Source organism: Fringilla coelebs (genome assembly GCF_963513975.1).
Source record: "Fringilla coelebs genome assembly, chromosome: 14".
Lineage (NCBI taxonomy): Eukaryota > Metazoa > Chordata > Aves > Passeriformes > Fringillidae > Fringilla > Fringilla coelebs.
Genome location: NC_140040.1, coordinates 1,278,658 through 1,304,031, shown reverse-complemented (window position 1 = coordinate 1,304,031; position 25,374 = coordinate 1,278,658). Strand labels below are relative to the sequence as shown.

The window sequence follows — 25,374 nt, the reverse complement described above, 5'->3', positions numbered from 1 at the left end:
GCAGCCACCAGGAAAGGCTGGGCAGCAGCAGGAAGGAAGGCACAGAGGTCCTGGAGAGGCACTGGGATCTGCCTCCAGCTGCATCCCTGAGCTGGTGAGTGAGGACTGAGTTTGCCTGGATCCACCCATCCCTGTCCACACTGCAACCCCAGAACAGCATCTCCTCCTCAGTGAATTCACCAACACAGGGGGTCCCCTCTCCTCATGACCCACCCCTGGAGGGTTCCAATCCCACTGCACACAGAGAGGCATGGAAAAGAGAATGATGTTTAAAACAATAGAATAGTTTGGATCGGAAGGGACCTTAAAGCTCATCTTGTTCCATCCCCTGCTATGGGCAGCTGCTCTGAGCAACCTTTTCCTTGACAGGGAAACTGCTGCCCAGGGTGAACTATAAATACAAAGATAATTTTAATTAATTTATTTATTTCTTTACACATAACTGAAAGTGATGTTACAGTACATAAGTTATTTACAACTGTGCAGTAATGTGTTGCAAAATAAATTATCTAGAAGGCAGCAAAAGTACATTGTTAATGTATATAAAAACTGTACAGCATTTATGGGATACAATTTTTCTTTATATGAGTATTGGCTCTGTAGTGTTTTCAAGTTATGTTCTCAGAAAGAGAAACGAAATGCCCAAGATTAAAGGAAAAAATATATAAACCACGTGGATTTTACTCCATTAAAAACACAGTTGGCAAAGTCCTTTCTCTGCGTCGCCGTCTCCCCGGCCGTGCCGCCCCGGCGGCTCCTCTGCCCGTCCCCAGCGGCTGCTGCGGGGCCACCGGCACATCCCGGAGCTGTCCCCGCTCCGGAGCCGCCGCTGCCCAACTCGGACACTGTCCTTTTGTTTCTAATTGGTTTTTTGTTTTTTTGTGATTTTTTTTTTTGTAGTATTTTTTGTTTTGTTTTTTTTTTAGACATACCCATGATGGAACGAGAAACTCAAACACCCCCCCTCCCCCCATGGTTTCCTACTGCAGCTTCTCCGAGAGGAGATCCGCGCCCGGTGGAAAACAGAGAGCTGGAAATCACGGTGTTCACAAGTACATGGTTCACGTGGTTGCTGGCCCCGCTCAGCAGCTTCTGCAACACACACACGGTGTCCTTGGCCTCGTCCCTCCGCGCCTCGGCCAGTCCCGGGGCCGCTGAGCGCCCGCTGCCCGCGCTGCCCGGAGCCTCCCCGCCGCGGGCGCCGGCGGGAAGGAGCTGCGCCCGGCCCGCTGCCCCGCGGGGCCGCGTCAGTCCGGAAGCGAGGGACACGTCGTGAAGAAAGTGCAATTATTTTTCTTATTGTTTTGTTTTCTGCCGATAGCTGCTTCCTCCTCCTCTGACCAGGGATTCATCAGCAAGCGGTTAAGGGTGAATGTGAGCTCGACCGCCCGACCTCGGAGCGCTCCCGTCCTTGCCAGTGTTCAGAGATGTCTCCTGGGTTGGAACTGTCATGCCGGCAAGAGCACAAAGTCATCGTTCACGTCGACCATTGGCACATAGAACGAGGGCACCTCGTTCACGCAGAGGGATTTGTGCCCCGCGGGGTCCAGCTCCTGCACCTTCAGCTGCCACTCCATCCTCTGCACCGCGTTCAGGGCAGCTGCCTCGTGTTGCTGTCGCATGAGCAGGCATGTCTGGATTGGGAAAGAACAACGGGACGTGAGGGCTGAGCGGCAGGCACAGGCAGGACTATGCAGCCACTGTGGGCAGTGTTAAATGCAGCAAGGGGTGCCACACACAGGACACCCCGATTTGGAATCTCTGCTGAGCCCAGCTCCAGCAGGAGCCGAGGCAAACCCGAAAGTTTGGGTTCCAAAGGCTTGTCAGCACTCCAGAGCATCCACTCCCATGCAGCACTGCCCTGACAATCTCTGGACACCCACTCTGTGCTGGAAGCCACTAAGGCAGCTCCCAGGCTCCATCCACAGGCAGAACTCCCCTGGAATGCCCCTGCTTGGAGCACGGGGCTCCCACAGCTCTCACCTTCATCCGGTCATACTTGTCATCCACGTCCTGCAGCCAGGAAATGAACTGTCGCGCGTTGAAACGGTCTCTGACCGATTTGTTTTCGTCTCCCTAAGGATGGGACAGCAAAGGGACAGACATGAGATTAGTTTTGTGCTTTAAGCAGTTACAGGTCTCACAGGCCATATTCAAGCCCCTCCTGGGCACACACTCCTCAGAACTGCAGTGCCTGCAGGGAGGGAGGATGGACATCACTGCTGCCAGCTGCTCCTGCAGCCCTCTCCAGGGGCTCAGCCTCAGGTGGGGATGCACCCATGTGCACATACTCCCTGTTTCTCTTGGCTTTGCAGGGAGTCTGTCCATGTCAGCCCATCACAGCACCTGCACCTCTCTGACTCCTTCAACCGACGCCAGGAGAGCAGCAGCACAGACACTTGGCTGGGAAATGCCGGCGGATAAATCAGAGCTCCTGGATCAATACACAGCTCACTAATAAATCCCAGGATTCTGTCCCTGCCCAGGATCCCTCCTGCAATGCAGCAGTGTAATGTTTCTCTTCCCTTCCTTCCACAGGCAGAAACACCTCCCAGTGTAGTGATGGAAGCCTTTCCAGTGTGCAGATGATCCTGACCAAGAAGGATGGAGGGTCCCAAGACTCACTGATGAAGCTGAGCCATGTCTGCTCCTAAGAGACATGAACTCCCTGTATCCCACATTCAATTAGACAATTAGGCAAATGATGTTCCAAGTCAGAGAACAGTTTGGATTGGAAGGGACCTTAAAGTCCATCTCATTCCACCCCCTGCCATGGAACACCTCCCACTATCCCAGGTTGCTCCAAAATGCATCCAGCTTGGTCTTGGACACTTCCAGGAATGGAGCAGCCACAGCTGCTCTGGGCACCCTGTGCCAGGACCTCTCCACCCTCACAGGGAACAACTCTTTCACAATATCCTATCTAACCCCTGCCCTCAGGGGGAGGTGACATCCTGCACCTGTGTGCCGTGGTGGGTGACCTGAGCAAGGAGAGCATTAGTAACTCCTGCCTCCATGAAGGAGTTACTCCAACATGCCTCCATCCCTCCAGAAAAGCCCATCTCCCTCAGGGTCTTGCAGAGTCCCTGAGACACTTCCTCACCACTGTGCCAGGCACTGACCTGATTTTCCAGAGGCATGTTGTACACCTCGGAGTCCAGCAGCATGGTGCAGGCACTGAAGGGCACGGCCTGGTTGGCAATGGTCCTGGCTGCCCGGCAGTGCACCCGCAGGATCTCCTGCTCGCAGGAGACGATGAGCTTCTCCTGAGGAAGAGCAGAGCGGTGAGTGTGGCAGCCTCAGCCTCGCCAGCAGGGGAAACCGGGGCTCTGCTCCCCAGCTGGAGCGTCCCTTACCCGCTCGATGCTGTGCTGCAGCCGCAGCTTGCCCCGCACGGCCTCCTGCTGCTTGAAGAGCTCCTTGAGCGGCTCCGCGAGCGACGGCGGCGGCGCGATCTGCGGGCACAGGCGGGGGGTGAGAGCGGCACCTCCGAGGGGCACAGCCCGGGGGCTGCACCCTGAAATGTGTGCTGGCCACAGGGGGAGCAGGGACATCCCATGGGGGTGCCTGGGGAGAAGCCCTGCCAAGGACAAGGTCCTGCCAGCGCTCAGATTCAGTGAGGGTGAGGACTTGGCAAGAACAACCAGCGCCTGACCCGCCCTCGCGCTGCGGGGCAGGGTGTGCAGCAAGGAATGGAGCCTGGTCACAGCCACCCTTCTTCTCCAGCCCGGAGCCCAGATTTACCACCTGCAGCACCAAGTTTATTGATGCGTTTGTATCAGCGAGGCTGCTCCCACAGCACAGCAGTGAAATGCTGATCCCGGCACCAAGACAAAGAGCAGAGCTTGGGAAAATGATGGCAGGAGTTAAGAGCCATCTTTTTCCCATGTTCCAGGCTCATTATCCTGTTACTAAATTGCTGCAAGAGCAGTTTTACCTCCCAGCCTCAAATCTAGTGGATTCTTATAAACTTTGCTCTAAAGCCTGATCAAATCTCAGGTCCCTCAGCACAGCCCAAGGTCTTCTCTGCAAAAATGCAGCAACTCAGGGGCTGCATTTACCACATAGCCAGGCACTTACCCAGGCTCAGGTTTGGTGTCATACTCTAAAGGCAGGTTGGGGCACACTGGCATTGCAAGGTGGTGACAGGACATGGAACACAACTTGGATGTGCGTTACAGTGAGGGGGGAGAGTTCCCGAGGCTAAAGAGAGAGGGTGACTCACCACTGGAATATGGAGCTTGCTTAGGGGTTTGCCATCCAACAGGTAGGAGCCTGTGTAGGTGACATACTCAGCGTAGCACTGCGGAGCCTGGGGAGTAATGTAGCACAGGATTTTCCGCTTCTCCTCAATCTTCTTCCTGATCTGGAGGTACTCGAAGTAGGGGTTGGACCTGTCGCTGTGGTAAGGTTCGATGTCATCCAGTTTGATGGCATCGACGATAGCTGCCAGGGTCTGCTGGATCATCTCCCTCGTCTGCTGGGTGGACGTGTTGATCTGCTGCTGCAGCTGCTGGTTGGAGCGCTGGAAGCGGCGCTTCCGCGGGTGCTGAGCCTGGGAATCGTCCTCCTCCGTGATGCGGCCTTTGGCACGCGTGACGGGCGCAGAGACGGGAGGAAATTCCTTCTCGGATGCGGCGGCGTTCTGCTTGTTTTGGTTGGCGAGCATCTGAGCCCGGTTCCTGGTAATCCGCTGAGGAATCTCTTCTATTTTGGGTGGTTTGGGAGCTTCTGCTACTGGTTTTTGTACTGGTTCCACGATTTCTGCTTGGGCATTGCTGGAAGGAGCGTCTGCCTGGGGTGGCGGGGCCTGGTTTCCCCCACGGGCTGCGGCACCGTCCTGTGGAACGGCGGCCTCGGAGCCAGCCACGGGCACGGGACAGGGCTGGGAGCTGCCCTCTGCCACCCCACCAGCCGACGACAGCTCCTCGTGCACGGCCTCCGCCTCTTTGCTCTCGGCCTGCGCGGGCTCGGACGGGGTCTGCTGGAACACCTGCGCTTCCGAGTCCTCCGCTGCCTTCTCCTCAGCTGCGTTCAGCGCTTCCGAGGCGGCTTCTTGAGCGGCCACCTCTGGTTTCTGCTCCTCTGCTGGTGGCTCTGCGTCCGGGGGCAGGGTGGCCGCAGCCTGGCTGGCCGGCGGCTCCTCCGGCTCACTGGACGCTATCACAGACGTGCTGGCTTTGATGATCCCAGCGCTCGGCTCTGGAGCTGCCGCTGGGCTTTCCTCCACCGCTTCTGCCTCGGTCATCTCCGTCTCTGCAACGTCCTTAGGCTGGAGTGGCAGCTCTGGGAGCGAGAAGGGGCCAAGGTCCAACTCATCCTCGGTGTTGGTGAAGGGGTCTGGCCACGTCACCGCCTCCTCCGCATTCGCAGGTGCTGCGCTGCTGTTTTCCAAATAGTTGTTTTCTGGTGCAGCGACGACTTCGGCCTGAGGTTCTGCTGGCACACACGGGGGCTCTGGAGGGATCTCTGGTGCTTCTTCTGGAAGAGGCTTGCAGTTATTGAAGAAGGTGTCTAACCTAGTAGGGGACATGTATGGAGCTTGCTCTTCAGCATTTGCAATTTCTCCTGGAACTGCTTCCTCAGCATCCTCCTTGACTTCCTCCAGCCTCGGTTCAGACACTGACAGAGGGTATGAGATGGGAGAAACAGGGTAGGAAGTCTCCGTGGGAATGAAGGCTACTGGCGCAGGATGAATTGGCTCTAGGGAACAGAGTGGAGGTTTAGGGGACTCAGAAAACCTCTGGGGAGATTTCATGAGAAGCTCCGAGCCCATGGACCAGGCGACAGGGTGCTCTGCGGGGTTGCCCATGAGGCTGGGAGGAATGGCGGTGTCCGGGTTTCGGGAAGGAGGGTTATCCCAGTCTATGTTGTTTTGTTCGGGCATTCCCGAACTAAAATGGTTTTCTTCGATGGGTGGTAGGTAGGTGGATTCTGGTGGCATGATGGAGGCTGTGGCTTGCTGCTCCTCCGTGGTATCCAAGGGCATGCCGATGTCGGGGGGAAGAGCACTTTCCACGGAAGGAGCCAGCAACTCATCCCTGTGCGAAGGGGAGGATTTTGCTTGTAAACCAGAAAAGACACTTTCGGGAGACTGGGCGACCCCGCTGACGGCTCCCGGCGCGCAGTGCAAAGCTTCCACTTTGGGTGAGGAAACTCCATAATCTGGGGAGTAATACCCAGGAGACAAACACTGGAACTTCTCAGCAGGAACAGAGGGAAGGGGAACTTTCTCCTCCATTAAATGCTGCACAGGAGAGTCATAATTTGATGTTGCTGGGACACTTTGCTGTCTGAAAAACTTATCTCCAACGCTGAATTCCTCTTCGGGCGCCCTCCTGATATCCACTGAGATGGAGCGGTAGAGGTTTGAGGAGGGTATGGTGCGAGTCGGGGTCTGGCTGGGGTTCTCGGGGAGCCCGCTGGAAACGTTGGTGTACCTGTCGAAGAAGGAAGGAGAGCAGGCGTTCATGGACATGGTGGAGATGGGCAGCGAGTGCTGAGAGTCCGCGCACTCGAACATCAGGTCCGTGTAGTCCTCGTTGCTGCACGACGGAGTCCTGGGAGTCTGCATCACCTCCTCGTAGCTTGGGCAGGACACAACGGATGCAGGGGTCGGGACACCCGTGGGCCGGTTCTGATCTGGCCTGGGAGATGCTGGGAGGATCTCCTTCAGCTGAGGACCCGTGATCCAGTCTTTGGAATCTGTCGCCACAGCAGGCTGCGCCTTGTTTTCCGGTGACAGGATAGGAGTCAGGGGACCCAACTCTTTGAGTTTCTTGTCCTTGAGCTGCGTGTCCAGTGTGACTGGCTTCTTGGTTGGAAGATCCAGGCTCCTCTTGCGCACATCCTCCGAGCTTTTAAGTTTGTCCTTCAACTTGGGGTCTCCGGACCTGTGCCGCATTTTCTCCATTTGCTTCATTCTCTCCTTGTGCCTTTTGTGGCGTTCCTCGATCTCCAGGTCTTTCTGGCTCAGCATCCTCTCAAAGCTGGTCATCATTAAATCACCATCTCCCAGAAGTTTCTCCCTTGGCCTGGCATCCTTCTTGCCGCTGTCTTTGGAAAGGGTTATTTTTTCATTCCCATTGCTTATTTTTATGGACTCTGATTTGTCTTTGTCTTGATTCTCCTTAAGCTTCTCCTTCAGCTTGGTTTCACCAAATTTGAGGTTGTCCTCCTTGGATTTATCTTTAAAGGTGGTAACTTGAGGCCCGTCCTTATCTTTGAGCGTTGACTTTGGCTCATCTTTGTGATGTTTAAAGAAACCATCTGTGTGTTTGTCCCTATGCTTTTCCTTTTCCTCCTTCCATTTTTCCTTGTGTTTATCCCGCTTCTTTTTCTCTTTAGCTGTGCTGATGGTGCTGGAACCGTAAGCCTTTTCCTTCTCCGCCTTCTTTGACAGCTCTCTTTCAGAATCATTTTTATCCTTCTTTTCAGAAAATAAGTAATCAATGCTCTTCTCCGGTTCCTCATCAGCGTCTGCCTTCATGTTGTAGGAAGAGCCAAAAGCCTCCCCATCCACAGAGAAATCCTTTTCATAATGAGCGGAATCCTTTCTGCTGCTGGAGTCCTTGAATTCTTCTGATTTTTCCTTTTTCTCTGTCTTCTCTTTCTTTGCTTTTTCCTTCTCGTGACTTTTCTTTGAGGAAGATGAGGAATGTCGGTGCCTCTCCTTTTCCTTGAGCTTGTCCTGAAGGCAGGGTAAAGGGAGAGAGTCCTTAAACTTTTCTTCAGCGGCGTCAGTCAGAGAGAGGTTAGAAGACTCGAAGAGGCTGGTGAGTCCTGGCTCTTGCCCTCTGTCTGTGAAGCTGTCAGAGGAGATCTCACTGATTTTGTCATTGGAGTCATCCCTGTAGTCATTCAGAGCCTCCTCCTCCAGCTTCTCCAGCAGGCTCTTCTCCGACTCCCCTCCTTTTGATGACTTCTTCTCTTTGGAATGCTCCTTGTCTAGCTTCTCCTTATGTTTGCTCTTCACCTTGTCGTCACTGGTGTGTTTCTTCTCAACCTTTTCTGGGAGCTTTTGCTTGTTTTTCTTCTCCTGAGTGGAATCTATGGACATCCTTTCCTTCCTGTCCTTATATTTCTCGCTGGAGTCTTTATCCTTCTTCTCTTTGTGCTTCTCAAAGGAACTCTTCTCCTTTTTCTCCTTTCCCCCTTCCGATGTTCCTTTGTCCTTCTTCTTCTCCTTGGACTCCTTATCCTTCTGCTTCTCTGAGTGCTGCCGGTCGGAGGAGTACTTGCGGTGCTTGTCGGGGTACAGCTCCTTCTCGGCGGCAGCGCCGTCGTCCTTGTCCTGCAGGCTGTCCAGGCGGTGCCCCTCGCTGCCGGCCGCGTCGCCCACCTTGAACCCGCTCAGGCTGTAATCGTCCCTCTCGTCCTCGCTCTCGTCCGTGAAGATGTCGGCGATGCTGTACCAGCTCTTCTCCTTGCCCTTCTTCTCATCCTTCTTCTCGGAGAAATCGTCTCTGTCCGTGGAAAAGTTTTTCTCTTTCTTCTCCTTCACCTGGTCGAAGGAACTCTTCCTCTCCTTGTCTTTGCTGTGAAGATCCTTGTATTTCTCCTTAGTTTCTTTCTTCTCTTTGAAACTCTTCTCTAGTTCTTTGTCCTTCAGGATTTTCTCTGGAGCAGCCTTTTCAGTTTTCTCCTTGTCGCCTTCTTTGGATTTCTCCTTGTATTTTTCTGGTTTCACCTTTTCTTTTTTTTCTTTATCAGGAGCATCTTTCTTCTCCTTTTCCTTCCCAGAATGGTGCCTCTCCCAACTCTCCAGGGTTTTGCCACTGAACTCAGGGTCAGACTTATCCTTGAAGAATGTTTCACAGCCATACTCCTTGAAGTCATCACGATAGGGCTCCTCCTGCTTCATCTTGGGATCTTTTCGCTCTTTAGAGCCATCAGAGGAATCTTTTCTGTCTTTGTTGGTTTCACCCGTGTCCTTCTCTTTCCTTTCCTTGCCAGCCTCCACAGAATCCTTCCTTTTCTTATCCTTTTCAGGCAAATAACTGGGAGTAACTTTGTGCCTGTCTGTTTGGTCCTTTTTCTTCTCAGAGCTTTTCTCCACATAATCCCTCTCCTTTTTCTTTAAGAAAGTGTCCTTCTCATTCCGCTTCTCGTTGTATTCCTTCTTCTCTTTTATTTTATTTTCCTTTTTCTTGTCTTTAATTTCCTCTTTCACAGGTTCTATGATTAGCTTTGCCACGGTGTCATTTTTAATCTCCCTGAAATCTGTTATTGGAGAATCCCAGCTGTCCTCACCCTTGAAATCAAAGGATGAATCAGAGGACAGGTCTGAAAACCACCTCTCCTGCTGATCGTCCGAAAGGCTGAACTTTGTGTCCTCGCTTTCGGCAAATTGAGTTTTGTTATTAAACTCATCAAACCCGGACTCGTCCCTGTAAAGTTTTTCTTTTTTGCATTTTTCCTTCTCTTCCTTGAAGGATTTTTCTTTCTCTAGTTTAGAAACCTTCTCCTCCTTCAGCTCATTCTTCTTCTCAGATTTGGACTGCTTGTCCTTTGACTTCTTCTTTCTCTCCTCCTTGTGTATTCTCGGCTTCTCCTCCTTGGGAGATTTCTCCTTGACAGGTTTCTCTTTTTCTGATTTACTCAATCCTTCTCTGAAGGATTTGCTCAGGTCTTTACTACCATCTTTGATTTTTCTTAATGATTTCTCCTCTTTTGAGGATTTTCCAGTCTCATCTTTAAACAACCACTCCTTCTCCTCTGCTTTACCTTTGGGGAGCTTTTCCTCCTTCTTACCGTGTTCCCTATCGTGCTTTAACACTTTCAACTTGTTTTCGACTGGATTTTCTGTCTCTACTATCAAGCCTTTCTCAGGCTTTTGTTTAGAGTCCTCAAACTCAAAAGCAAACGTTTTGATTATTTTAATGTCTTGGCTGATGGGACACTGTCCCTTCTCCTTGTTTTTATGTTTGTGTTTTGTTTTATGCTTTTTAACAACCTTCCCCTCCTTGTCCAGCTTTGGAATTGCTCCATCCACATTGCTATGGAATGAATTCTTTTTCTCAGAAACAGTGTTGTGGGGGGTGTTTTTCTTTTTGTGCTCTGGTTTCTTCCTGACTGGCTTTAGTGACTCTAAGCTCGAGTCCTCAGACGAGTAGTCTGACTCGCTCGTCAGCCTCGTCCTGGTGGAGTCCGATAGGGAACTGACATCTGACCAAGCTGGAGAAGATATGGTTTTCCAATTGTCCGTCCTCCAGTGCTTGGAGTGCTGTTCTGTAAGACTGGGATTATGTTTCTGGGAGGCTAAACTCCCATGTGAAGAGGTCGATGAGGCAGACAGAGAGTTAAACAAGGAGGATTCCTTTAGCACTAGCCTTGAGTCCTTTACACAGCTAGAGCTCTGTAGAGAGTCTCTATCATCCTCCTCACTCTCCACGTTTTCACTCTCTGATTCAGAGGAACAAAACTTGTCATTTTTTTTGCCAAACCGAACCTCTTTGCTTTTTGTCTCCTTCTTCCGCTTCTTTTTTACTTTGCTTTTCTCCTTGGGCGCCTTGGCACTGGCGGGCTCCCGAATTTTGCTGCTGGGCAGTATGGAGTGGGTGGAGAGGCGCAGCTTCTCCCCCGTGCCCACGGCCACGCTGGTCTCCTCCTCGTCCGAGCTGTCCGACAGGATGCGGTGGGCAGCTTTCTTTGGTGTAATTGTGTTATTTTTAGTATAAGTTTTCACTTCCATTTTGGGTATGGAAATGAAACTGTTTGCTTTAGTCTCTTTCCTGTAATCCTTTTTCAGCAAATGTTTGTCATCGACCGGTGGGACCCGGTCCTGCTCATCGTCCTCATCGAATTCATACTCATCCTTCACCGGGGTGATGGTTTTGGGGGGCTCCTGGGCCTTGGGCTTGTGCTTCAAACCCTTCTCAAACTCTGAGTCTGTGTTATTGCCATCAACGGAGCTGGAGGGAGCGAAGGAAGGGGCGTCCTCCTCCTCTGAGGTCTCTGCAGAGAGAGAAGAACAGCGTGCTAAGTACTGCCAAGGGTTCTGGGGAGGGAACATCACTGGTCTTCTGCACACACCAACCCCTGCAAACAGCCCTGATGCCCTTTGGCCTCACCCAGCCTTTGCAAGCTGGGACCCAACAGCTGGGGGGATCTTTTTGGAAGGAAGCTCCTCCAGCTCCAACCTGCATGGGGTGTTCCTCAAAATAATATCCTGGGTGTATCATGAGAACTTTGGAACAGGGTTATGACTGCACACAGTGTAGGTGAAGGCTCCCCAAAAGAGTGAAAACTCTAATCTGCACTAATTAAAACCTGCAGAGTGTCCCACAATGGTGGCACTGGAGGAAGAGGCTCTAGCAGGGACAGCCTGGAAGCAGAAACTGAAAGACCAGTGGCTGGGACAGCTGAACAACAGGAACACAGGGTGGGCAAGCAAACCTCTTCCTCTCTACTGGAATTACCCACCTTCCACAGGTAAGACATCCATTTACCTTAAACTGGCTTCCAATCCTACATCCCAACTGCACCAGGGAAACAATCTCAATGCTGGCTTCCAGGGCAAACAGCCCTCCAAGCTAAAGCTGATGGTTATGTTGTCTGAATTTGGATTACAGCTACAGGTGGGCTCCTGACTGTGGCAGCACCTGACAAGAGTCTGATTTCCCTGTCCTCCTAAGGTCTCAGTGTTAGCTGCAGGCCACAGCTGTGCCTGCCACAGAAAGGCCAATCTCACCTGTGGAGCTCTCCTCGCTGGAGGGGTACGTGGTCTTCCCAAGGAGCAGATTCACCATGGTGGGAGAATTCGCTACTTTCAAAGGTGTCTCGCCCTTCCTGTTGCTTTGATGAGGATTCCCTCCATAATGCAACAACAATTTCACCACCTGAAAAGAGAAACTGAGGCTTGAAGATGCTCATAATGTTTCGATTCCAGAGGGTTTTTGCATGATCTTCATACATAACTAAAAAACTGGTGTCTTCAGGACATGCCTTGTGGTACTAACATAAGAGACAAGCCCCAGCAACATTCCCAGCCTGGCCTTGAACACAAACTCCTGCCCGCTCCACGGGAAATGAGACAAAACCACCCAGAATCTCTGTGTTTTCACAGTGGGCTGCTGAGAACAGGTTTCCAGGAGAGTGATTTAAAGCAGGGCAGGGCATGGCAGCACCCCCACCTTGAAGTGGCCGTTGTTGGCCGCGTCGTGCAGGGGGGTGTCATCGTCCAGCCCCTTGGTGTTGACCTCGGCGCCCGCCGCCAGCAGCTGCTTGGCCACGTCGTAGTAGCCCCGGTTGCAGGCCTCGTGCAGCGCCGTCCAGCCTGCAAGGACAGGGACACTCAGGACACGGCACCACCCTCACAGTGACACTGAGACACAGGGAGAGCCTGCAGGGTCAGCCTGGGCAGGGCTGTGCTGCTCTGATGGCCACGTGTCTGCCCAGATCCCCGTGGCGCAGCAGGAGGGAACCTGCAGCTCTGCCCTGCTACTCCTGCCAGGCACAATCACAGCATCAATCCCCCTTTTCCCTCTGGTCATACCATCAGAGCATCTGCCAGACCTGACACAGCCCCTGGAAATGGAAAGTTTTATATGGGAAATAAGGAGAATTGCTGATGTCATTTGAAAGGCAGGTCTTAAATCTGTTCCCCTTTATACCATCATGAAATGGTTTCAGTTGGAAGGACCTCAAAGCTCATCCATTCCCACCCCCTGCCAGTCCCTGGGCAGGGACTCCTTCGACTAGCCCAGGCTGCTCCAAATCTGGCCTTCAATGCTTCCAGCAATGGGGCAGCCACAGCTTCTCTGAGCAACCTGTGCCAGGGCCTCACCACCCTCACAGGGAAAAATTTCTTCCTAATATCCCATCTAACCCTGCCCTCTGTCAGCTTAAGGCCATTCCCTCTTGCTCTGCCACTCCATGGTCCTGTGAAATGTCCCTCTCCAGCCTTCTCTTAAGCTCCTTTAGGTTTGGCTCTAGGTTCCAAACCCTCTGTAAGGGAAACCCTGGTGCCCAGACCAGGCCTGAGCTCAGAACTGCAGGCAGGGCTCGAGACAGCCCCCACACAGATTTTCTGTGCGCTCTCCAAACACAGGAACACCGGCCCGGGCTGGGGGGGAAACCAAAGAGCAGCATCTCCACAGTAATGGCAGCTCCAGCTCTCAAACAAATCTCTGAAGAGCACAGAACAGAGTATTTTATCATGTTGCACCAGCCTATTTTTAAGCAGAGCCTGTTTTGAAGTTTGGCAGCGCGGCTGCTCCGGTGTTTTGCTGATAGCGCCGTGGGAGCGCGTTCCGTTACCTTCCCTGGGAGCCTCTGGAGGGGGCACCTGTGCCCGGAATTAATCACAACTGATACTTCAGTCTGGCGCTGGGATTAATCACACGGGTGGAGGAACAGCCATGTCTATTTATAGCCCCAAAACCATGTGAAGAGGACAGCAAAGTCAAGCTCTGGGATGTGCTGGAGCAAGGCTGATCCAGCCCCCCTGAATGGCTCCTTCATCACCTCTTCACCAGCATCCCGTGGCTGCCTTTCCCTGCAGGACTCAGGGCTGTTCCCATCTCATCCCACCACTCCAAGCAGGAGCCTGGCAGCACTGCTGAGGAGGAGGAGGAGGTGGTAATACTCCTGAGCTGAGGGTCAGGATGGTTAATAACTCCTCCAGCTTGAGTGTTTGGCGGGAGCCTAACCTTGCCCTTCACATTCCCTCCCCATCAGCAGCACCCCCACATTCAGTCCTTAAAAACAACTCCCAAGAATTCACAGGCATCAGCCCCCCAACTCCAGAGAGTTGACTTCACAAACCCACTCTCAGCAGTATTTCTATGCACGTAATTCCTTCTATTTTAAGTAAAAATAGAGCTAAACCAGCCCACCTCCCTTTGTAGATCACCCTCCAGACTTCCAGCACGGCCCCCCTGTGGAAGAGCAGAAGGCAATGGTCTGGAGTGGCCAGTTTTGGTGTGTGGAGCCACAACAGCTCCAGGGATTCTCTGGATCCTGCCCAGCCCAGCTTCACCACCTCAAGCAGACTGCACAGCCTGGGAGATCTGCTCCCAAACTCCAAGAAAACTGACACTTTGGGGAATTTTTAATGTGGTTTTTCGTTGTTGTTTGCTTTGTTTTTTGAGGGGCAAAAAGACTTTTTCCTCTTCAAAGAGCAAAATCACAGTTTTTGGCAAATCCCCTCTTTCCAAGGCGCAACCCCATGTTAGAAACAAACTACTTTTTCTAGTGGGAGTCATTCTTGGAGGTGGAGCATGCAAGCAGGTGGGAAGAAAGCTGGGATTCCTGGGCTGTTACCTGCAAAGTCCTTCACATTGACATCTGCACCCTCGATGATGAGCTCCTTGATGCGCCGGGCGTCCCCGCGGATGGCAGCGCGGTGCAGCCGAGTCTCTCCTCGCTCGTTTCTCTTGTTTACTTTATCTTTGGTTTTGGAGGCAGAGTTGGGAGTTCCCTTCTGACAAACTGTAGACTGAGAGGGATGCTTTGGTGTTGTGTCAACTGCAGGGAGGAGAGAAGCAGCGTCAGCCATTCCACGGAACTGCTAAGCCCTTAGAGGGAGCTCGTGCATCACGTTTGGTCTCGGCTCTTCCCAAAATATTCACCACAAGGCAGCAAGAGGCAACCTCAGCTCCGGAGTGGATGTGAACAGAGCAGCCTGTGTGTCCCACGGAGATGGGAATCTCGGGCTGCCAGACCCACTGGAGAGCTGCAGTCCTGGCAAACACTGTGGGCAATCCCGTGATCCGGGAGCACACAATGCAGCTCCTCACCCTCAAACCTCAGCTCCCGAGGGAAGTGCCCTTTTACCAAGCACATGTGAGGCCTGACGGCCTTGGGAGGAGACTGCATTTCCTGGGAGAACACTGGAATGCTCTGCAGCTTTTTTCCCTTTTTGTTTTCCCCAAGAACAGCAACATAAGCAGTGAGATTGGTGTTTTTTTGGATAAAAGCTGCAGTGTTGTGTGTAGGATGTGGATGTGAGCACATGGATAGCACAGAGTCTCCAAAACTGGGGGGGGGGGGGACATGTTTGCAACAGATAAAAATTACTAGAACACAAAATCCACGGTAAACACATTCCAGCTGCTCCACACCTCAAGTTACAGCTGTGGCGGTTACACATCTTATCCCCTCCCACGAGAAGAAACATTAAAAACCTACAGGGGATGATATTTTGTCTTCATTCACAATCCTCCTTTACTGAGATAGCCCGAGAGGCCAGTGGGAAACACGGAGCTGAGGTGGAGGAGGCTCCCAGGGAACCACAGCTCCAGCTGAGCAGCCAGGGCGGGCTGGGTGCTGGCCTGGATTGGGCCCAAGGGACCCTGGACAAAGGAAGGGCAGCCAGAGCCACGAGCAGATCCCAGTGACACCGTGCCTGGTGTCACCTGCAGAGCGCTGTGGGAGGAGTGAGACCCCGGGAACCGGGAATTCCAGACATTTGGGAGCCTTGGCCGCAGCTCCCGCCCGCCTGCCCACCCTTCAGAAGGGACCCCCAGTCTCACCTGGGCTGTTTGCAGACTCCTCTGCTGTCATCTGCATGAGCAGAGCGACCTGCTGGCGCTCGGAGAGCGGGTACCCGGCCCGGATCCCCGAGAGGCCCATCCCGAAGAGCAGGCCCGGCTTCCTGGTGGCAGGCTCCTTTTTAATCCTCTTCCGCTCGGGACCCTGCTTCTCTGTGCGACAAGGACACGGCACACAAGGCATCAGTGTCACCGCAGCCCAGAGCCACGCTCCTGCCTGAGCGTGGCACTGACAGATCCAAAAAGCTCGTGCTGAGGAGGGATCCCTGTGCTGAGGAGGGATCCCTGTGCTGAGGGAGGGATCCCTATGCTGAGGGATGGATCCCTGTGCTGAGGGAGGGATCCCTGTGCTGAGGGAGGGATCCCCATGGATGATCCCTGATGGATCCCCGCAGAGGGAGCACTGGCACCTGGAGCAGCCAGGTGCACAGCTCACAGCAGAGAAGGTGCAGCCAGGACACTCCCCAACAACCAACAACTGCTCCTCCAACAACCTCCCATTCTCCTCCACCTTCAAAGAGCAGCAGAGGAAAGAGGGAACAGACCCTTTGAGGGGCCACAACCAGTGCTGCACTTCCCATCCTCCTTAGGAGCCTCTCTCCCATGCCAGGGTGCCTGGAGGAGCCTACTCAGACTGACACCAGCACAGCATGGACCCAGCTGGAGGCACTGAACAGCATCAACAAGGAGAGCTGAAAATACAGGCTGGCAGCTCAGAAATGTGGCCATCACACCCACTGCTGTCATCATCACCATCATCATCATCATCATAGCAAGGAGGCTGCAGCCAAACAGGTGTGGACAGCACCAGGCTGGTCTTCCCCTCCCAAAGTGGCTGCTCCCACCCGGCCCAGAGCACCCACCTGCCCTCAGGTCTTCTGCAACCCTCTAAAAAAAATCCCAAACAAACATGAGGGGAGGAAGAAATCCCAGAAGTGCCTGGCTTGTCATCCCAAATCCAGCCTGATACTTGGTCTCCTAAATCATCCAGCTGCAAAGGCAGCTTCTCCTGAGAGACCAAGAGCAAGCACCCCCAAACCACAGTCACACAACCATGGAATGGTTGGGTGGGAAAGAACCTCAAAGCCCATCCAGTCCCACCCCCACGGCAGGGACACCTTCCACTAGCCCAGGGTGCCCCAAGCCCCAAGGTCCAGCCTGGCCTTGGACACTGCTGGGAATCAGACAGCCACAGCTGCTCTGGGCAATGTGAAGGTGCCTCAGTACCTTCACCTTGATAAAAGCCAGCAATGCTGCAGCCCCCCCAGCTCTGCTCAGCCCCTGTGTCACACTCGCTGAGGGTCACGGGCACGTGGCCAGCGGGACAGAGCCTCAGGTGCCTCCACACCAAGTCCAGCGGGTCAGCTGGAACCACCAAGGGACAGGGTCACACCAGACTGTGCCCCACAGCACAGGGTTCTTCCCTCACCCCCCAGACTGCAGCCAAGGAAAGGTCTCTGGCAGAGGAGGGCAGCAGCAGGTGGGGATGCTCCGCGCCTGCCGCTCACAGCTCAGGCACAGCCAGCTCCAGAAACCCCCTCTGGGCACAGTGCACACAGCTGCCAACCTCTGCTGCTCAGGCCCACCTGGAGCAGGTGATTTCCACCCACCCCTGCTCCTGGGATCCTGTACATTTAAGAAATAATGAGTGTTCCAGGGAACCTCTCAACTAGAGAGCTCGGCCAGCCCTCTTCAAAGCCCTCTGCTCATTGCCCAGAGAAGCTGTGTCTGTTGGAACTGTCCAAGGCCAGGTTGGACAGGCCTTGGAGCCTGCAGAAGGTGTCCCTGCCTGTGGCAGGGGTGGGATGGATCAGTCTTGAGGTCCTTCCCAACCCAAACCATTCCATACTTCTATGAAATGCAAGCCCTGGAAACACGTCTGCATTGAAGGCGAATCCCGGTCTACTCTGAAACCACATTTTGGTCATCCTGGCAGCTGTAACAGAGCTGGAAGATGAAATCAGATCCTAGGACAGTTTTTTAATGGCTTAAAATAAAATTAAATCCAGTGTGCTTACGGGAAGACAACTTTGCCGGGGTGGCTCCAGGAGCCACGCTGCTGCGCTGTGTCCTGCCAGGGGACACAGGGACACCTGATCCATGTGTGCAGCACCTCCCTGCTCCCTGAGACCCTCCAACCCTGCTCAGCCAGGCCTGGCTTCCCCCAGCCTTGGTCACATCCAGCCATGCGCCAAAGCCAGGCACAAAGACACTTGAGGGGTCACATCTTGGCCGGTGCCACCAAGCAGAGTCCCTGGAGCACACGATGCCCAGGGCTGCTCCGCACGTACGGAGCCACAATTAGAATGGGAACATTTTCATTAATATCCCTTGGCTGCTGCAGGTTGTCAGCACGAGCCTGGGATTTGCAAAAATTGATTATCAAGTTCAACCGAAACCCCCCTAAACTCCTATTCATTCTGCAGTTGCAGAAATTTCCTCCTCCACAGAACATTTAACATTACAAAGCATGTGATCAACAAGATAAAAATAAATTGGAAAGCGGCTGCCGCGCTCTCGCTCGCTATGGGGAGGCAGCCGAGGACTCGGGCTTGTGCTTCCTGCTGGGAAGGGCTCAGGGCCAGCTGGATGGGACCTGGAGCAACCTGGTGTGACACCCTACCCTAAAGGTCCAGTGGAGGGTGTACCTGCCCATGGCAGGGCGTGGAGATGAGCATTAAGCTCCCTTCCAACCCAAACCATGCCATGATTCTGTGATTCTATGGCTCCATGGCATGGGCAGCGTGGCAGCCCCCGGCTCCCTGCGTGGTGCAATCCTCAGGCAATGTGGAGGGACCACATAAGCAAGATCCTTAATTGGGTCTGAAATGAGAGCAGAGGATGGAGAGAGAGGTGCTCCCATCATCCACTTCCCATCCTGAGCCTCAGTAGGGTGACAGCCCTGCCTGGCACTGGGCTGGCTGGTCCCAGGCTCACAGAGCTGCACATGTGTTATTTCAGCCCAGAGGATTTTACTCAGAATCAGATTTGCAGCATATTTAAAGATGCCCCTGCACACAGATCTCAGCTTGCCAGCTCCTGCAGGCTGCTCCTGTGCCTCCAAATAACTGTGCCTCTGGAACATCTTGCAGCAACACAGAGCAACTGGAGAGAAACTCTCCCAGTGTTACCCACCTTGGCTGAGAGAAAAAAAGCTTATCTGACACTAAAACCCCTTCAGCAAACACAAACCCCAGTGACACAGGGGGTGTGCAGGCAGGCAGCCCTCAGTGCCGGCAGCGGCGGTGCTGGACCGTGCACACAGATCCCAGTGGGAGGAAGACCACGGCAGCCCACGGATGCTCTGTGAGCCCAGGATGAGCCACACCTCCATGCAGCTATTTTTAAAACAGCTTGTTTGCTGCTTGCTTCAGCCTTTCTGCAAACCTCCCGAGCATCAGCCCTGGTTTAATTCGGGGATCCTGCTCGGCTCTTCCCTCGCGCTGACGCCAGCAGGAGCCGCGTGCGCAGGCTTAAAGGGGAAAGCAGGAGCTGAGCCGGGAACTGCTCCTGCCTTTCACCACACCGAGCCTGAGAGGCTGCAAAGGCTGAGCAGGAACAGACTCCCAGGACAAAGGGTTTGAGCATCAGCTTGAGGGTGCCCACATGAGACTCCGGGCAGTGCCGCGATGGGGAGCACAAACCCAGGGCTGCTGGAAGCGCCTCGGCAGCTCCGTAGGGATCCCGGAGCAGATTGAGAGGGATTCAGAGCTGCTGGGCTGGCTCTGTGTGCAGACACAGGCTGAACCCAGCCCCACTGAATCGGAGAGGGGCAGGAGGAGAGCAGGGCGGTGATGGAAAACCTCTCGGAGGTTTCTCCAAGGCACAGTGCGACGCTGGCAGGTCGCGGGGACGCCGGAGCCGCGCGGCCCCTCGCTCCCCACGCACGCAGCACACCCTGTAATGCAGAAAGCATCCGCTCCCGCTGCTCGGCATGACAACACACGCACGGGAGGTGGAACCCCGAGGAAAAATACCAGCTCCAAAGCAGCAGCTCGTGCCGAGCGTCTCGGCCACGCCGAGTGCCGCCCCAGCGGCGAGAGGGGCTCTGCAGGCGCTGCTGAGCCCAGCGAGCACCACCAGAGATCAATAGGAATAAATTAGAGCGGCACAGACAGCAACAGAGACTGCACTGCACCCCCGGGAGAGCACGCGGGCTGCGCTCCCCCAGCCCGGCCGGCCTGCGTAAGAGTGACTCATTCCTGCTGCAGAACTTGGAGGGCATGAAACGTTCTGGAGCATGTCGGCTCAAAGCAGGGCAGAGCAGGTCCAGCCATGAGGATGCACTCCCAGGCTCACAGGGCACCTGCAATGTGGGCCCGTGGCTCAGGAGTCAGAGGCTGACATGGCCCCACCACCCGCCAAGGCTCTGGGGTGCTCCAGAACGGAAGGACAAGCAGGCTGAGGGAAAGCTGGAGGTGGCAGAAGCAGCATGGAACGGGAAACAGCACCATGGCATGGGTGGACAAATAAAGAGAAGGCAGCAGCACAGGCCAGAGCACATGGTGGTGAAGAGCTCAGTCGGGAGGGTGAGCAGGAGACCCCCAGAATGCAGAGGAACACGGCTCGGGCTGGGGGGACACTCTGGCACCAGGAGATCACGGGCACGCTGCACACAACGGACCAGGGGCACAGCCAGGAGCTGATCTGGTTTATCAACCTAGTGCCAAACCTAGTGAGGAAAAGCAAGGTCTGCCTTGACAGAAGGTGCCCTGAGCTGCTCCCATAGAGTGGGGAGCTCATTCCCACCTGAAGGATGGAGGACCAGAGCCAGAGCTTCATCCCACATTGCTGGAAAGGATGGTGGAGACCTTGGCTGTGAGTCAGGAGCAGAGAAAAGGTGCCAGCAGGAAGAATAAGCCCCTTTATAACCATGTCAGTGTGCAGCTGAGCCCACCATCCCCAGTGCTCAGCTGGGCTCCCTGGGGATGAGGATCTGCAGGGCCCAACCCCAGTGGCTGCAGTATTTTAAAATATAATTTGACTAGAGGGGTTTAATGCTGTGTGACAGCCTGTGGTCCAAATCCAGGTGCTCTCCCTACACTTGTGGGCCAGACCCACAGCTGTGCCCTGATGTGCAAAAGCAGCTCCTTCACAGAGTGGCCACTGGCTCCCAACATGCTCTGAGAGGAACCCAGAGGCTTCATCACAAACAACAATCTCCATGTTAAAAGTGAGTTATTCAGAGCAAGATCAATTTTCAAGTCCAGACCGTTCATTTCCCACGAAACAGAAAAGAGCTGGAGGAGGGAGGACGGGGGAGGAAGGCTCTGGCCAGCCCTCCCCTCCTGAAGCTGGGGCCAGGACACTCTGCAGACAGCGCTGATAAAAGCTCTTGTATTAAGGAAAAAGCCATCATTGATAGATTTTTGGTTCACAGAGACACAGCACACTGCAACCTCTCCCTCTGCATGTTAAGGAGGTGATGAGGGGGGAGGAGGGAGATTTATGGCAGCTCCCGTCATAAAACGACCTGGTTTTCTGCGCAGCCCTTCCCAGATGGCTGCTGCACACGGGGAGTTTCTCAGGGTGATCTGAAGGCTGGTGTGTGCCAGGCTCTGCACACTGTACCGGCATTATGGAGCCCAGCTAGGAAGGGAGAAGCTCTGACATTCACTCTCTCCCTGGTTGCTAGGTGAGAACAGTTTCTTACTATTTTAGTAAAAGGACTGAAACGACACAAGCAAAGAAAGCCCCGCTGCAGCGCAGCCCCTCCGAGCCCCCAGCTGCACACACCGGAGCGCAGCCAGGCCCAGGGAACGGCACAAACACCACTGTGGGATGCAGATGCCCTTTTTAATAAGCCAGCAATTTGCTTCTCACGGATTCCCTCGCCAGCCTTGCCGAGCTGGGACTAACGAGCCCGTTCCCATGCCGTGTCACTCCAAACACTCCAGCGTTAGGCAAGCAGCAGCCGGCTCTGGGAGAGGATGGTTTGGGTCAGCTGATTCATCAAGCATTTTCTAACCTACTAATTAGCGTCACGTAACAACCTCGGGGGATTAGAGAGAAGGAGTTTGAAGCTCCAAGGCCAGCTCCTGCCAACCATATTCACGCTGGCCCTCGTCCACCACAGCAGCTCTCTGGCCGGCCACGAGCCCCCGCAATCAGCCCTGGGCACCAGGAGAGCCCTCAGAGCCCAGAAAGGTTGATATGCACAGACCAGCTTGGAGAGCTCGTGGGGTTTCTCCCTCCCTTATTCCTCCAAGAGCACTCAGGGGAGCAGACGGACACACTGGGAGAGAACTGGACAAAGAGAGAGTGACTGGAACACATAGGGAGGGAGTTGGGCACCCAGGGAGGCACAGGGACCCCAAGGAGAGCAGGGCCCCTAGCATTGCTGGGGACCACCAGCTCTGACCCAGCCTCACTCAGGCCTTCCAGCTCCCAGGGAGAGCTGTCAGAGGCCAAAATTATCTCAGCATGCTCTGAGATTTGTATTGAGCCCCAACTCTCCCTGCTGATGACTAAAGGCCTGGAATCCACAGCTGCACCTCAAGCCAAGGGACTCAAGTGACAGCGTGACATCCAGCTAAGGAAACCGTCCGCAGCAGGAGCAGCGGGCACAGGGAATTCTGCGCTCCGTCCGCCTCCCCGCTGCTCTCCAGCAGCGTTCCCTGTCCCACCGCGCAGCAGGGACCTGTTGGTGCGGCTCCACGGCGGCACAGCCCGAGGCAGGTGGGGAGTGCCCGGCCCCACGCCGGCAGTCTGGTGCCGTTGAGTCAGCCGTGACTCAGCCGTGGCTCAGCGCCGCAGCCGCGGCACCGCTGCGCCAGCCGCCCGTGCCCACCTCTCTGCCAGGTGCCTTCCCAGCAGGAGCGTTCCCTTCTCCCTGCCGCTCGCTCCCGGCGTGTTTGTTAATCCCACGGTTACCCGGTGCTGCCGGGCTCGAAGCCCCCTCCCGGGGAGCTGCAGGCAGCCCGGCACGCTGCTGGAGGCGCTGGGACGGAGCAAAGCTGGCCGTGCTCCTTCGGCGGCTGCCAGGCAGCACGCAGGCTCTGGGCAGCGCCTGTGGATGTGGGGAGACGCCACACCAGGGAAGGAGAAGGAAGGAGGAGAAGTCTGAGGCACAGAGATGCTGCTCCCACAGTGCTGGAGCTGTAACATGCACAGTCTGGAGGCTCACAGCTCGATGCCATTTTTTTTTTCCTGAAGACAGTTTATTTCGTTAACTCTGAGGAACCTGGGAGCCAGAATTGTTGCTCTAGAAACCATTTCGAGAAAGATCATTTAAATAGATTCAGCTCTGAACCAGCTGTACCCAAACCATGGGCTCAGCACAGTGCTGGCCAGTAGTGCCTCTGGGAGCCCACAGAATCCTGGACTGGTTTGGGTGGGAAGGACCTTAAAGCTCATCTTGTCCCACCCCCTGCCATGGGGGGAACACCTTCCACTATCCCAGGTTGCTCCAAGCCCTGTACAACCTGGCCTTGGACACTTCCAGGGATTCAGAGACAGCCACAGCTTCTCTGGGCATCCTGTGCCAGTACCTCAGCACCCTCACAGGGAGGAATTCCTTCCCAATATCTCATCTACCCCACAACCATCCTGCAGCAGCAGCTGCTGCCCCACACCTGGCCCGGGCAGGTTGTGCTGCCCTTCCACAGGAGACAAACCCACCTCTGGTGTTTCTCACCCCAGATATGGAGCACCTACGTCAAGGCTGAGGCAGAGCCATCGGGGAAAAAAGCAACACACACCGTGCTAAGGAAAATGAGTCACTGCAACACACCAGGATGAGGATCCACGCTATTGTTTAAACACTTGAAGAGGAGAAAAATACTCCACTAGAGGCAAGGAGAGAGCTCTGCTAGCTCCCAGCTCCCACGTCCTTACAGCTGAATTTCACATGGCTGTGGAACATCCTGGCACACCCCCCTCCTGCACACACAGCAGCCCATGGACACAGCCTGGGAAGCAGGACCACGTTACATAAACCACCCGGGGTCAGCCAGCAGCGATGGTGCAATCCCACTTCTCTGAGGGCTGGGAGCAGAGCTGAGAGCAGAACAGGCAGCAGCAGCCTCCCCCTCCTGCAGGAACAAGGGGTGGGTGCACAGCAGCCTCTATTCCAGACAAAAGCCTGTCCTGCACGTCACACCTGCGTCCGCAGCCAGGTGCCACCGATGGCACCAGCACAGACCTGGGGGCACCCCTCCACCCCAGAATGTGCAACTTCTGAGCACCACAAACACGTCTGTACCTGCCTCTACCTCGAGCCAGGCAAAGGACCACACAGGCTTGAAACACCCCACAGTTGCAATGGGGTGGTGCAAGAGCAGAGCAAGGTGCCAGGAAGTCTTTTCCCAGCTCCAGCATCTGATTCCTCCTGGAGTGAACCACGTCAGGGAAGAGAAACAGGCTCCTGCTAAGCACCAGTCTGACTGTGCACACTGATTCCTCCTGGGATCTCCAACCCAGTGGCTGAGTCACTTCCTCCCCAGACCCCACCAAACGGGTTGCCTGCACCTCCCATACACCTTCCCAGTTTGTCTTTAAATGGGTCTGTGAGTGCAATGAACCCCTCTGGGCTTCCTCTGGGAGCTGGGCTGCTGCTGCCCCTCAGCTCACCCACTTCCCCAGGAAGGATGAGCTCTGCAGAGGAAGGGGAGGACGTGCCAGAGAAAAGAGTCACACTGCTGCAAAAGCACAGGGGTACCAGGGGAGCCCCTGAGCAGGGGGGGTCTCATGGGCTGCTGCTCCCACCCAGCAGCCACAGCCTCTCCCAGCAGCTCTCTCTGCTCTCCTCCGTGTTTGGTTTCCTTCTCGCTGCTGCCAGTGCAAACATTTCCAACATCTCTGCAGCCAGAGAGAGACTGGAGCCCTGGGAAAAGCAGATCCCTGTTGTGACATTCCAGCTGTCACGAGGGTCAGACAGCCCTGCAGCAAGTGTGGGCTTCAGCTCTCAACCCAGCAAGGAATGTGGCGCAAACACCCTTGACAAAGAGCAGCTCCAGCTCTCGTTCATCAGCTCTGCCTGGCCCCAGCCACCCCTGCAAAGGTGACACCCCAAGGGAGACACCACAGCAACCCGAAACCTTGCAAATGGCCAACAGGTTTCAGAGAATTAATGAAGGTTTGGAAACTCTCTCCCCAGACAGGGAGGTCAGGAACACAAACCCGTGGAGACACCGGGCCACCCTCAGGACACGTCATCTCTGCATGTCCTGCCCCTGGAAGCGCCCTCACTGCTGCAGTGGCACTCCTGGCCCTCCCAGATCTGCCCTCCTGACTCCTGAACCACAGGAGACGCATCCCACATCAGGCCACCTGCCTGGCTCACCACACAGCACCAGCAAACACAGCCCTCGTGCCATTTTCAAGCACGTTCCAAACTTTTAGCCCCTTTTATCTCTTTACACAACCACTGAGCTTTACCTGGCCACAACTATTTCCAAATGCACATTTCTTAGCGACCCACACAAACCTCTGCCCAGAAATCCACAGCTGAGCCCCTTACAACCGACCAATACCATTTTCTCCATGCCAAAGCTTTGTGACAGCTCTTTCCAACTGCTAACAAATCCAACAGCCCATCCAGGAGCCTCATGCACCAGCCACTCTTCTGCTACAAGACTGACCTGCTTGACCAGATTCTACTGGCTGATTTTCTTTTGAAGACTACTCAGCTTTACTCCCTTGTTTTCCAAGTTCTCACAAGCAGGCCCTGCTCCATGGCTTGTCCCAGCCACAGTTCCTGAACTGGGATAATCAGAAACAAGGAGAACAGACAAGAGCTGAAGGAAGGTATGTGTGGGGAGGGGGGGGTCTCCTCACACAGCCATGGCTTTGTCCACCTACAAACATCAGTAAGAACAGATGTACACATCTGGAGCAGAGCAGTTCTCCAGCCCCTTGTCCACGTGCCTCTTCCTTCAAT

At 54.6% G+C, this 25,374-nt stretch overlaps 1 protein-coding gene across 3 annotated transcripts in view; it reads right to left on the bottom strand.

Annotated features, from left to right (window-relative positions):
- Window positions 1–406: 406 nt before the first annotated feature.
- ANKRD11 (ankyrin repeat domain containing 11) overlaps window positions 407–25,374 on the bottom strand; it is a 128,732-nt gene continuing 103,764 nt past the window's right edge. For all 3 annotated transcript variants that reach the window (XM_084214997.1, XM_084214998.1, XM_084214999.1), the window contains exons 5-13: window positions 15,477–15,647; window positions 14,266–14,469; window positions 12,135–12,277; window positions 11,693–11,840; window positions 4,226–10,956; window positions 3,357–3,455; window positions 3,123–3,266; window positions 1,984–2,076; window positions 407–1,634 (exon numbers count right to left, since the gene is read on the bottom strand). In XM_084214997.1, coding sequence (XP_084071123.1) covers window positions 1,449–1,634; window positions 1,984–2,076; window positions 3,123–3,266; window positions 3,357–3,455; window positions 4,226–10,956; window positions 11,693–11,840; window positions 12,135–12,277; window positions 14,266–14,469; window positions 15,477–15,647 — 7,919 coding nt within the window. In that variant the 3' untranslated portion in view covers window positions 407–1,448. The remainder of the gene's footprint in view (window positions 1,635–1,983; window positions 2,077–3,122; window positions 3,267–3,356; window positions 3,456–4,225; window positions 10,957–11,692; window positions 11,841–12,134; window positions 12,278–14,265; window positions 14,470–15,476; window positions 15,648–25,374) is intronic.